At 37.5% G+C, this 14,145-nt stretch overlaps 1 protein-coding gene across 1 annotated transcript in view; it reads right to left on the bottom strand.

The window, feature by feature from the left end:
* LOC132585047 (uncharacterized) overlaps nt 1-14,145 on the bottom strand; it is a 54,632-nt gene that overhangs the window by 26,731 nt on the left and 13,756 nt on the right. The window contains exons 8-10 of the mRNA XM_060256855.1: nt 12,424-12,626; nt 10,742-10,897; nt 293-383 (exon numbers count right to left, since the gene is read on the bottom strand). Of these exons, the coding sequence (XP_060112838.1) occupies nt 293-383; nt 10,742-10,897; nt 12,424-12,626 (450 nt within the window). The remainder of the gene's footprint in view (nt 1-292; nt 384-10,741; nt 10,898-12,423; nt 12,627-14,145) is intronic.

Below are 14,145 nucleotides of genomic sequence, written 5' to 3'. Positions count from 1 at the left end.
TTCTCAGGAGTGCAGCTCCTGAACCTTTCTGAGGGTTCCCCCTCCCCCCCCCCCACCTACCTACCTTGTCCATTGAATAGTAGGTGCAGTTGCATAACAACCCCTGGATGAGCTCCACCACCTATTTTTCTACAAAATGACCCCTGACAAAAATTGACTGAAATTATCAAGTAGATACATGATACAAAGATGATACAAATTACAGTGCTGCATACAAAACAGAGCTCAATGGAAGAAATAAAATATATTTATTGTACAGAGTTATGATAAACTGATAGAAAAACATTGTCACCTGAATAATGTTCTCTCTTGTGTGAAAGCTAAATTTTCCAATTTGATCGTCAATATCTTGGATGCTTAACATTAAGCTAGATGGAATATATCTGCAAGAGAGAAATATTTCCTAAACAACTAGAGAACACAAACTACACATTAAAATAAAATCAAAAAAGACTTCTCATAGTCTTCACATATTGCAGGCATGTCCAACTTCGAACAGGTCGTGATCTATTTTTTTCCGGACAAAAGTGTTGGTGATCTACCACCATGAAAATTATGTTTCAAATTAGTTTTGAATTAGATTTTAACCCACCAAAGTTGGGTTCCATTACCCCCCCCCCCCCATTTACAATGCACCTTCTGTCATTTACTGGTAAGCAAAATAAGCAAAACAAAACAGAGAGATAAAGATCCAGAAAGAACTGCGAACAGTTTTTCTTAAATTTTTATTATTATAACTTTCTTTAACTTTTATTGAGTAATTTGTGTTAAATGGAGGTCAAGTATTGATCCAAGCTGATCTTGCACAATCTTTAAAACTTTGCTCTTGCTAATTAGTGAGATGTCTAAGCCTGCATTTCATCCACCAGCTTTTTGAAGTTGGATGAATATTGTGTGAGGGCCAGTCTCGAGGAATCCTGGAGATGTTCATCTGTCATGTTAGAACGCTGTGTACTCTTTGACATTTTCAGATGAGAAAATGCAGATTCACACAAATAAGTTGAACCAAAACAGGAGTGTACCGCTTCACTGCATCTTCTCAAGTTGGGAAATTTGTCTCCAGGAACTAGCTTCCAAAACGATTCTTGCTCAGCACAGGTCTTGAGAAAAATGTCATTTTTGACTTCCAGGATCCCTCATCTTAATTTCAGAGTTGTCTGCAGATGCTCTCTCTCTCTTTTTTTTTAATGAATTAATTTTATTGTAAAGAAAAACACACATACAAATACGCAAATATAAACCTCCTACCATCACCCATACCACCACCTACCCACCCACTCATACAAGGAGTATAAGGGCATTACTATATACAAATTCTATTTGGCCCATACTTTTGGCCCATACATATATTGGTTCCCAAGTCTTTTTACACTCCTGCAAATTCCCATCTCTTAACCTTGTTGTCAAAATATCCATTTCGGCAGCTTCCAATAACTTAGATAAAAATTCTTCCTTATCAGGAATTTTGGGGACTTTCCAATACTTCGTGTATAGGATTCTAGCAACTGTAATCATATGAATTAATAATTTTTTTATCAGATATAGGTAAATGTTCTTTGCATATACTCGATAAGTACAATTCCGGAGAGTGCTTGAACCTTTTTTTTTTAATTCTTTGAATCCAGATGTTAATTTGAGTCCAGAATTTTTTTGGCACTTTCACATTTCCACCAAATATGGTAAAGTGTCCCCTTAACTTTCCTACATTTCCAACATTTGTTTGTATAACTTGGATATATTTTAGCCAATCTCTCCGGGGTAAGATGCCATTGGTAAATCATTTTATAAATTTTCCTTAAAAACCGATGATTTGGTCAACTTTATATTTTGTTCCCAAACCTTTTCCCATTCCACCAATTCAATAGTGTATCCGAAATCCTCTAACCATTTTATCCAACTTTCTTTTACAGATTCACTTTGCATCTTAATCTGTAATAACCAATTATAAATTTGCGAAATAAGTTTTTGGGAATCATGGATCAGTGTATCAAATTCATTTAATTCCAAATTTTTGGGAAAGCCTAATTCTTTATCAGATTGATATCTTGACTTTACTTGACATCTGACCCACCAATCCGATATTATGTTACCATCTAATTTTATTTTCAGTATCCAGCAACGTACCATATTTGTAAGAGCTTACCCAATCCTATAAGTTTGGATGCATGGCCACCTCTACCGGAGATACCCAAAGTGGAGTATAAGTATAAAGCTTGCTTTTAATTTCCATCCAGACCTTATAGATTGCTTTTCTTACTTCGTGATTCAAGAAAATACTATTTCTCTGGGGAGTCTGATACCAAATGTATGCATGCCAACCTTTAACCAGTCCTGCACCTTCAAGTACTAGCAATCTTTTATTTTCCAATAGAAGCCAATCTTTAGCCCAGGCTAAGCAGCATGCTTTATAGTATAGACTCCAATCCGGTAATGCCAAACCACCTCTTAATTTACTCTCTTGCAGCACTTTTAGTTTTATCCTCGGCTTCTTATTTTGCCAAATGAAAGCCATGACCATTTTGTTAAGTTTTGGGAAGAAGGATTTTGATAAAACAATTGGAGCCATCTGAAACAAGAACAAAACTCTGGGCAAGATATTCATTTTGACTGTAGCTATTCTCCCCAAAAGAGAAATTTGCAGATCTCTCCATCTATCCAGATCTAATCCAATTTTTTTAAAGATCTTCTCGTAATTATCTTGTTGAATAGATTTCAGCTCGTTTGCTAAGTAAATACCTAGGTATCTAATTTTCTTTTCACGTTTAAACCCGGATCTAGTTTCTAATTGCATGACTTGCTCCTTGCTCATATTTTTGGTCAAAAATTTGGTTTTTTGTATGTTGACTTTAAATACAGACACTTCTCCAAATTGTTTTAACCTTATCTTCAAATTGTCGAATGAGGAGATAGGATCTTCCAATGTAAATAGCAGATTGTCTACAAAGGCCTGAATTTTAAATTCTTCATTTTTAATTTTTGTACCTCTAATTTCAGTATCATCTCTTATCTTATCAAAAATTCTAAAGTTAATACAAAAAGCAAGGGAGATAAAGGGCACCCTTGCCTGGTGCCCTGTTCTATCTCAATCAATTCCAAGTTGCGTCCATTTATATTTATTTTCGCATTTTGTTTAGTATATATAGCCTCCACAAGCTTTCTAAAGATCTCTCCACAGCCTACCGGTTCCAATGCTTTATTGATAAATTTCCAGTCAACATTGTCAAATGCCTTTTCAGCGTCTAGCGAGATGCCCGCAAATTGCTTTTCCGGGTGTTCCCTATAGTATTCTAGAATATTCAAAAAGAATCTTAAATTTTGTCGCATCATTCTTCCCGGTATAAATCCCGTTTGATCTTCATGCACTATGGTTGTTATAATTTTTTTAAGCCTGTTAGTTAATATTGCCGCAAAGATTTTGTAGTCAGCATTCAGGAGAGAAATCGGCCTGTAGTTCTTGGTATCAATGGTTCCGTCCCTTCTTTGTAAATTAGTGAAATCAATGCCTCCCTCCAAGATGCTGGCATCACAGCTGATTCTTGAATTTTTTCTATCACCTTCTTGTAAGGAATCAGGGGGAGCTCTCGAAAGATTTATATACTTCCACCGGTAAACCATCCGGTCCGGGAGCTTTATTGTTTTTCTGTCTTTTAATTGCTTCAATTATTTCGTGTATTGTGATAGGGCTCTCTAAAGACTCCTGCTGTTCTTTCATTAGCTGTTTCATCTTAATGCTTCCTATGCAGTCTTCTTGTAACTGTTCTGTGATCTCCTGTTTTTTTGTATAAATTCCGATAAAAATTTTGAACAATTTTTCTCATTTGATCTTCCTGGGTAACTTCTTCACCTTCTTTATTTTTTAGTGATTTTATAATTCTTTTCTCTCTTTCTTTCTTAAGTTTATATTCCAGCCATCTACTAGTTTTGTTGGCACTTTCAAAATAATTTTGTTTGGCCCATTTCAATTTTCTTTCTAGTTCCCCCGTTAACAGTAAATTGATTCCATGCTGTATGGCTTGGATCTTAAGTTTTATTTCTTTTGTATTCCTAATTTTTTGCTGCTTCTCCTGTTCTTTTAGTTCTGTCACCAAATCACTATATGACTTCATTCTTTCTTTTTTTCTCCTTGTGGTGTAGCTGATTGCAATACCTCTGAAAAAGGCTTTGAGAGTGTCCCAAATTACTTGCATATTTGTGTCTTTATCTGAGTTACATTCAAAGAAAGTCTTTATTTCTTTTTTAGCTATTTCCAAAAATGCTATTTCTTTTAGAATTTGCAAATTTAAGGTCCAACGACTGTTTCTTAAAGGATATTGTATAATCACTTGCACGAGATTGTGATCTGCAAATATTTTCGGCAAAATATTGGCTTGATTAATTAACAAAGTTAAATCCGTCAACATCCAACACATGTCAATTCTGGACCAACATCTATGTGCTTGAGAATAGTGTGTAAAATCTTCTGTCTGTGGATTTTTCACTCTCCAGACGTCAATCAGATTAAATTCTTTTGCCATTCTGAAAAAAGTCGTAGGTAAAACGCTACGTGATATGCTTTTCTTTGATTTCTCAATTTTTTATCTTTTTTAACAGTAAACCTCACATTGTAGTCCCCAATAATACAGCAATTTTCTACACCCAAATCCAATAACTTCCCGTGCAACACTTTATAAAATTTTTCTTGTTTCTCGTTTGGGGCATATATATTTGCAACAAACACTTTTTTAAATCATTAATTATCGCTTCTATTATTAAGATTCTGCAGATGCTCTCTGCAGCAATTCTAAATCTGGTCGTTGGAGGGGTATCACCGAAGTGATACCCCCAAAGGGGGGGCTTGTAGAGCCTTCTCTTTGGTGTGGGAATTCCATGGGGGGGGAGGAGCCAAAGGCAACGGCCCCCGAGACCCATCGTGCATCCTGAAGCTCTGTGGCTATGAACGCTGATGACAGCAATGAAAGAAGAACTCCCGATTGCTTCAGCTTTCTTTTTCTCCAGTACATTCTTTAAAGCAACATTTCTCCACATCTAAAGGGACAACTCTGCCTAACAAGTAGGTGTTTTTTTTCTCTAACCTTACCCCCCGATGGGTCACTTAATATACCATCAATAGACTAGCTCAAGGATTACTTCAAAAAGCCTTGGAATGTGATGAGCAGTCTTAATTATTCAAACTGGCTTGAATATAAACAATAAAACTGACCTGGACTTTAATTGGACATATATTACAAAGATCATCAAGAATCCGCAATATGATCTGAATATAAAAGGGAAATACAGAAAGTTCTGTCTCCTTTATCTTTTGGTAGCTGAAAGAATGTCTCTTAACAACTTTTGTTAAAGTTGCTGTGGAACGAGAATTAACAAGAGAGAAGCAAAAAATAATCTGATTTAAGAGACTGAGTTTATGCACAATCTGAGTTTTAAAATGGCATCATTTAATGAAATGGCACATGGAAAACATATCAGTGCAGATTTCAGATCTCTAAAGGAGGATTTTATTTCACTCACACAGCTTCTTAAAGATTACTTCATGTTTACAGCTAACCATTTGAGTGAAGAGGATTTAACAGCTAATGAAAGGGCAAATCTACAGGAGCCCTTCATTAAAAAGAGTGAATCGGTGGCAGTGAAAACAGAAGGGGAAACTGTGATTATGCGAAACAAACGAAGGGAAAAGAAAATGGCCCCGTTTTATGCATTTTTAATTCTTCACCGGATGCTGACCGTTAAAAAGATCAACTGGAGAAGGGAAAATGGCGAAGAATTCTTTCTTTGGTGGTTGAAGAGGCGGGCCATGTCGAGAAGAGGAAAATTGCACTTCAATAGTCGAATCTGGATTTGAAAAGCCATCTGCAAAAAAGATTTTGGATTGTTTTTTCTGCTTTGGTGAACGGCTGAACAAGGAACTCTGACTAAGAAATATAAGATGACACTAGAAGATAAGCCATGGACAAATGGGCTGCCTCGGATATAACTTGGACGTAGAAACTAAAGGAACTTAAAAGTTTTTAACTCTGGGGAAGAAGGACTTTGGAATTTGGGTCTTTTTAATGTTCTGTTCTCTTTTTTCTCTCCCCGGTGAATAGGTAAATATTGATAGTCTGCCTATTTAGAGAGATTGTTGCTAATGGGGTGAAAATATGATTAATGGTGGAAAGTCAGATAACGTAACGGCTGCAGAATTTGAACAAGTTCGTAATTTGGTAGATTTGCTTTAACGTGCCTGTAGGAGAAATATTTTAGATAGAGACTGATAAAGTAAACGACTGCATTTGAGGTACCTTATGCAATCTGCTATGAATAAAGAAAATACATGTGCTTTCTATTATAGGGTTTTGGCTAAATTAATAATCTAATTTGTGCTTGTTATAGCTGTAAGTTAATTTAGTAAAATTTGAGGATGAGACAGTGTGATTTGTGTTTAAGAAGAATTGTTTAGTTGTACAATGCTTTACTAGTTTACTAAAATAATTATTCTTTTTTTCTTGTCCTGGTAAAAGAAGAAAGGAAGATAACATTTAATGGAGATTTTTATACTTGTAAGTAGAAAGATTAGAGTATTATATTGAGAGGTGGAATTATAACATACATTTATACTGGTTTTTGTTTTCTGTTTTTCCCATTCTGTATTCCCTTTTTCTCTCTTTCCCCTTTCTTTTATGTATTCTCTGCAATGCTTCTGTCTTGTAGTAGTTTAAATCAATGAAACTTTATATAAACAGAGAAAAATGTCATTTTTAAGGATTACTATTTCGTTTTCAAGAGATGCCTTGTTCAATGAGTAATTTTTACTCATTTTTTCAATGAGTAATTTTTACTGATAGCAGCTGCAGTTTCCTTAATGTCCATATCTGCTTTGAATGGGTATGACAAGTACTCCACAACTTTTTCAATTCTTTGGAAGTCACAGAATCTTTTTTCGAATTCCTGGATAGCAGAGCAGATTTCTGTCACATACTACTTGTTCTGAAAAACAAAATTTGTATATTGTCACAGATGGTCCTGACTATTAGGAAAATGATCAAAAGTGTTGTTTGCAAGGTCAGTCATCATTAGCTCAAATTTGCTCTTGTAGGATGAAACTGTACTCATCATCTCGCCAATGCATTTGTTTTTACCTTGTAGTTCAATGTTCATATCACTTAGTTCGCCTGAAAAGTCAGCAAGAAATGCCAGATCACATAACCATTCCTCATCTTCCAACTCTGCTTTGTCATCCCCCCTTCAAAAACCTTATTTCATTCAGCCACCTTACATCTGTGTGCAAAATGATTTCTGCTGCCCCTTCATCAAGATTGAAAAGCCGCCTTTGAAGTGATCTTTCACTAACTGAATTTACAATTTTAAAAGTGATGTCCATGACATTCTTTGTACTGAGTCTCTTGCTTGCCAAAACTTGCTGGTGAATGATGCAGTGGTAAGAAAGGAAATCTGGAAAGTCGTCATGCTGTCTACAGAGGCCTATGAAACCGTTAACCTCACCTGTCATTGCTCTTGCTCCATCAGTAGTGATGGAAACAAGTTTATGCAATGAAAGATTACACTTTGTCACAAAAGAATGGAAAGAGCTGAATATTTCCTGACCGGTAGTTCTCCCTTTTAAAGAAATCATTCCAAGTAGTTCTTCTTTAACACTGAAGTCTTCAAAAACCATCCGGATAAAGACTAGTAACTGGGCTATGTCTCTTATGTCTGTAGATTCATCCAGTTGGAGTGAGAGCAACACAAACTGAAACTTTCTCCAACAATTGTTCAGTTGTATCTCCACACATCTTTTCTATTCGTCGCATGACGGTGTTTCTTGACAATTGCACATCTTGAACAGCAGCTATGATCTCTTTCTTATTCTTAAATCCTTCAAAAAGATTGTCTGCTGCTTCAAGAAAAGAATCTTTTACAAATTCACCTTCATTGAAAGGTTTGCATTTCTTTGCGATCAAGTTGCTGACCTTGAAGGATGCCATGGTTGCACTGACTGAATGTGACCTTGGCTTCGCCATCAATTATTGCTGTGCAGCCAATTTAGATTTTAGTTCTTTGAGCTTCAGTTTACGAATTTCACTTTTGGGTGAAAAATCAGCATCAAACTTATTGCTATGCAAAGCCTTATAATGACGCTCCAGATTACCCTTTTTGAGCAAGGATACAGCGGCATTATAAAGTAGACAACAACACTTGTCTTTCACCATGATGAAGAAGTAGTCCATTTCCCATTAATCATGAAAGTGGTAGGTTTTGCTCTTCTTTGGAACACTCATCTTCATTATATTGGGGTGGCTGGGGTGCTAAGTTAACACTGGCTGAATCTGGTCCAAAACTGTCACTGTCCCAAAGTATTAAAGATCAACAGGAACTGAAGACCTCTGGATGATGCCAAAACCACACATGTAGTTCTAAAAGTAAAAATAAGAATTCATCACACTGGCACCAATAATCAAATACCACCAATCATCAAAAAAACCCAAACACCTGTCCAGCAAACCATGCGACCAAGTAGGGCTGGTGATCTGCCTCTGACCCCTCCGTGATCTACTGGTAGATCACGATCTACCTGTTGGACATACCTGACATATTGGATTGCTTCATTACTCACAGTTTCAGCTTCATTACTCACATTTCAATGTACTACAAAGGGATAGCCAATATTTGATGCACTGCCTCATACCGAACAACTCTAAAGCAGTATTTTAAAAATATGAGCACAGGATGTGTGACAACAAAGGGGGATTAGAACAAAGTAGGAGTTCAGTAGCACCTTTAAGACCAACAAAGTTTTATTCAGAATTTAAGCTTTTGTGTGCATGCACACTTCTTCAGATGAGGAATGAGGTACAGTGAGCAGAGCTACATATAGCTGGTGGGCAGTGGTTTAGAATGCAAAGTGGTACAAAGTTAAAATGCAATTAACAAACTGAGAAAACTGGGATTGTTCCACATCAAAGAAATCAGCAAAAAAGCAAAATAACTACAGCTGAGGAAGGCAGTTCAAAAAAAATAAAAGGGTTTAGAAAACTTCCTTTCCTGTTCACTGAAGAAAATACAGAACTTGAAGAGGACAAGTTATTAATTCACTCCTTTGTAATAGGTTGGGTTTGTGAACTACAAACATGATTAGTTGGACATTAAAAATATCAATGGTGACTGGACAGTTAGGGGTAGTTTTTAACAGCTGAGAGGAGAACCTGGGAGAATCCTGGGGAAAGTAACAGCCAAAAATAGGCTAGGGACAAAGTAATAACAATTACGTTACTAATGCAAGAAAATAAAAAAATTGAGGGATAGTGGTTATAGATTAGACTGTGAAGCATTTTTCTTTTGCCCCCTTCCCCCTTTTAGTTTGCTATATATTGAAAATCTGTAAAATTATTTAAACAATAAATTAATTTTTTGAAAATGTTTGCATCTAATACCTCACTACTAGCAAGTTAATATGAAATAAAACATATTTTAAAGTATACTTGATGTAAAGACCTTGTAGCATCATTTCCCATTGACAGGCCATTTATTAACAGGTACCCCTACCTTTACCTTTACCCCTTACAATGAGGGACATTTGAGATCTTTTGTACATACTTTTGTGTTCATTTGAAATTATCCATTTCTGAAAGCGACTGCATGTTTTATAATCATGTTATGGTCAAAGCACACATTTGTAACTAAGTAAATAGGATCAGTCCAATATCATACAGTACATGGATTCTGAACAAATTCAAAATCCACTTGTTTGATTAAATTAATCTTCTAAACTAGAAATTCTTCCTTCCTAAGCAAAGTCCATAAAAATGTGTCTGGGATCTGAAGTAACCCCTGTGCATGCATGTGGATAGAACTGTAGAAATGATATCCCTAACAATGAACGAGTGGTATTCACAAGCACAGCAATACAGCATTACAACACCAGAGACATTATGCTGCATTTACTTTGCATGGTATAGTTCATGTCTGCTCTTGCTTGCCATTCACCAACAGCAGTGTGGCACCTCTGCTTCCTCTGAGACTATCACAATATATTACCCTAACAAACATCCAATGACCAGAAGTCTTGCCTTTCAGACCTTAGTTGTGCTCCTGGCATGAGTTGCCCTGGGGTGCAGGAGTGGGATTTAGGCTACTACATTCTGGCAAGGACAAGTACCATAACCCGATGCATTGGCATGCAGAAAGAATGGCTGTAGTGAAGAGGGGATGCTCTTTGTGCATGTTGCAACTCAGCATTGGATGGTTGCCAGGTAAGGTACTGGCATCTTTGCATATTTGACTTTAAGTGTAGTTATATTTGCATGGACTTTTCATAGAGAGTTCAACCAGCCAAGGTTCAACCACTATTCCAAATTCTCTTTTATACTCTAGCTATGATAGAATAAACATTCAGCTTGTTTGTCCTAATAAATATCGTTGAGGAAAGAACCCTGAAGTAGACTGAAATCTGGCATAAAAAACCCAAAGTCCATTCCTTATTATGGGCTCCCTCAATTTTCCCTACTGCAAAAATTGTATTAAAGTTATTGACTTAAAGGTTTATTCATCTTGAAAATGTGAAGTTAAAATAAACATAAAGCTCGAAAATCAGATTACATCAGAATCCAAAAGTTTATATGAAGTGTTTATATGAGACATATGAAAAGGAAACAAGTGTGCACTGATCTATGGCTAATAACTTTGCTGTGCTTTGGATCTTAAGCTTACTCTTGATCTGCATACATAAGAAAACCACTGAAATATCCACAAACACCTAGCTTACCTATCTACACCACTGTCATCCTCAAGAAGAGAAGTAATGAATATTGGTGGGAGTTGATCAGCTTTCTCTTTGTGGATTGCAAATTCAAAATACACGGGCCTTAAGTACAAATGAAATTCATCAAAACCCATTTCTCCTGCAAATTCTTTGTACAGTCTACAGGAAAGAAAACATACACATATTCCAAAACCCGTTATAATATTTTTCAAACAAAAACAGGATTAAGCTCTGTATTTTTTTAACTTACTAATACTGTCAAATATTGCTGCTTCTGATAATGTCAATCTTTCTTTAATGCTGATAAGGTTACAGAAGTATAGAATAGCAATAGATTAATCCAACGCCATTTGAATCATATTTGGGCTTAAATGACAAGCTTCCTAGTGAACAATCTGGAAAAAGTTGCTTTTTTAAGAAAAATGAGATCTAAATACACTTATAACTTGTTCTTTCAGTGCTGCTTGGGAATTGTAGGGCAGGGCCTGGCAGGCAGCATTGCATTGCCTAAACAACTACTAGATCGCAGAGCCGCATATGGAGATCGGACACCGGTCTGTAAATTACAGTGGCTTTTTATGAAAACTTGACTAAATTTAACCTGACAGGAAGGAAGCACAGCTTTACAAAAGCCCCAACAAATGATTAAAATAATCAATTTCTCAGTAAGTACAACAGCATCTACTGACCTCAGTTGCCTTGTATAATAAGTGCAACCATGCAGAAAATCAGTTGGCAAAACATAATTATTAATTACAAGAGTTTGAGGGTACAAGTACTAAACTTGCAATCAAAAGAAAGTACTACATGCACTGAAGATTTATATTACAAGTACTAGAATCAAAAGATGAGTTTTAAGCCATATTGGGCCTGGATGAATATGTGTATGGGGCATTTTAGTTGAGGGTATAAGACAGGAGATAATTAATCGTATTTATTATTTTATTTAATTTCCACCCCACCCTTCATGCATGCAGGCCCAAGGCAATTACATATAAAAACACATTTAGGGATAAAGAGTAAAACCAATTCTAATACTCTAAAACCATTAACCCCTAAAACAAGATGATGTTCTGAAATAATCATTGTTTACACTGGCACAACATAGCAACATCACTGGCACAACATAGCAACAAAAGAAGAGGCCAGGACTATAAAGTTCTCAGTTGGTACAATTCAGTGCTCTCATATGGATCTAGAGCAGGCATTGTAGTCCAGTGACCCAACAATATAACAGGCTATAGTAGGAGGGGCCTGATGGTATTTGGCATCTACCTCCTCACCCAGAAAAATTGGTGGAACAGCTCCATTTTACAGCCCTGATGAACTGTAACAAGTCCTACAGGGTTCAGCTCTCTATCAGCAGTTTGCTCCACTAGGCAGGGGCCAGGGTCAAGAATATCCTGGCCCTGGTTGAAGCTAGATGGACATCCTTTGGACCAGGGACTTCCAGTAAAAGCTGGAATAAGTGCTGGAATAAATGACAACTTTTATTCCAATAAATAAAAGCTGGAATAAATGACAACAAGAATGCTAATATTATAATTGCCCATAACCAGAATGCACATTTTTAATAAAAAGACCCCAAATGATGAAAGTAGAAGGTGAAAAATGTTTAGCAATATTTCTGCACAGAAAGTTTGGCAGAATTTCAGTAATTGTCAGTCTCAGAGGCCATTGCTAACCTGCCCAGCCACGCACTCTCTACTGCAGCTTCTATCAATCGATGACGAAGAGTAAGAAGTTCCAGAAGCCTTGAGAAAACATCCACAACAAACACGTGTTTTTCTTTGCCCTGTTTCTGTTCTCCCTCTGTTAAAGAATTCAGGGCTGACATAGCAATCTCTCTTACAAGAGAAGGATCTTCAGCCAGAACATCCATGAACAACTATAAGGAAAGCATACTAGTCATAAACAAGCAAGAAAAATAAAATATTGAATACATTTTTATCACTGTAACTTTTTAAAATTCTGCCCATATTGTTGGAAAAAGATGATCTAATTTGGTGAAGTTAAAGACAAAGGCTGATTCCGCACTAACGTTGCTCCCGCGCCAAGCGAGCTAGCAATTTTGCACCAGTTGCTCCCGCTGCCATTTTGCACAGGGAAAACCCATGATTTGCTGCGCCATGTAAACCTTAAAAAACAAGTTTATGCTGCGGTGCAACAAATTGTGGGTTTTCCCGCACAAAATGGCAGCACGGAGCAACTGGTGTGAAATCGCTAGTTTGCTCAAGAGAGAAACAGAAGCCTGGCATGGAGCAAGGTTAGTGCGGAATCAGTCAGTATCTTAATGCTATCACAGTTTCAATTAATGCTAGGTGAGGTTTTACTAATAGTAGGATATCTCACAAAGCCCTGTAGCCAGGATTTAAAATATTTGGGGGCCTTTCATTTTTCAGGGGGCACTTACCGGCCCCACCCCCCTGGCCTTCCTTCCTGCCACTACCACGGCTTAAGAAAGGAGGATGTTCATGTGGGTTGCCTGCTCACCACCCCATGGCCACCCCCTCCCTGCAGCTGCCCCACTGCCTTCCCTTCCTGCCGCTCTCCTGGCAATTGCTGGTTGCTACCAGCTACTCCACAGCTTCTCTGCCACCTCCCCATGACCTTCCCTGGAGTTGCCTAAAAATCTGAGACCTGTACATCCTGTTTTTCATTTCAGCCTATTCAAGAAAGATCCGGGTCCCGCATCCCTTCCTCCATGCTTAGTTTTTACATGTAACTGTTACAGTAGTATATCATGGGGTTTTGGCATATTGAATATGTAATGTTCTTGGGATGGTCTGTGAAAAGTTATTTGTTTTTCACAGTGGAGATTATGGTGGCTGCCTAGGAATGTGGGGGCCCTCCTCCTCCTCCTCCTCCCACTCCACCATCTGGAGATGGAGGCTGGGAATAGCCTTAACTTCTCAGGAGATAAGGAGATGTGTTCCCTTTGAACTACTATGTGTTAGAAGGACTTGGGGGGGGGGGAGCCCATGCTTCCCTGACTTAATGATGCATGTTATTTATATTTTAACTTCTAGCAAGGCCTCTGTAAGTGAAAGGTCTGAATTTGTAACATATCAATAAAACTTCACCTATGTTTGCATAATGGAAGTTTATCTGAGTGTTACTTGGCAAATCCTCACACAGCGGTGGCAGCATCTGTGAGCCAGCATGAGTGGGGTGGCCATCAGATTCAAGGGGCAATTTGCAACAGCAAATGACAAGGGACATGCCTCTAGTATGTGGCAGGGAGCAAGATGACATCTAAGTCTAGTCTAATGTGCCCTGTGTGGGGAACCAGCCTAGGTTTGCCAGTCCCCAGTGAGGAATTTCCTGGTTTTACAGGCTCCTTCCTTCCTTCCGCCAGCCAGCTGGTGGGGAAAAGCCCTGTCCCAACAACCACCATGTGCCTTTAA

The sequence above is a fragment of the Heteronotia binoei genome, chromosome 1 (genome assembly GCF_032191835.1).
Source record: "Heteronotia binoei isolate CCM8104 ecotype False Entrance Well chromosome 1, APGP_CSIRO_Hbin_v1, whole genome shotgun sequence".
In the NCBI taxonomy this organism is placed as follows: Eukaryota; Metazoa; Chordata; class Lepidosauria; order Squamata; family Gekkonidae; genus Heteronotia; species Heteronotia binoei.
Note: the sequence above shows the minus strand (reverse complement) of the source record. Positions and strands in the feature narration are given on the sequence as shown.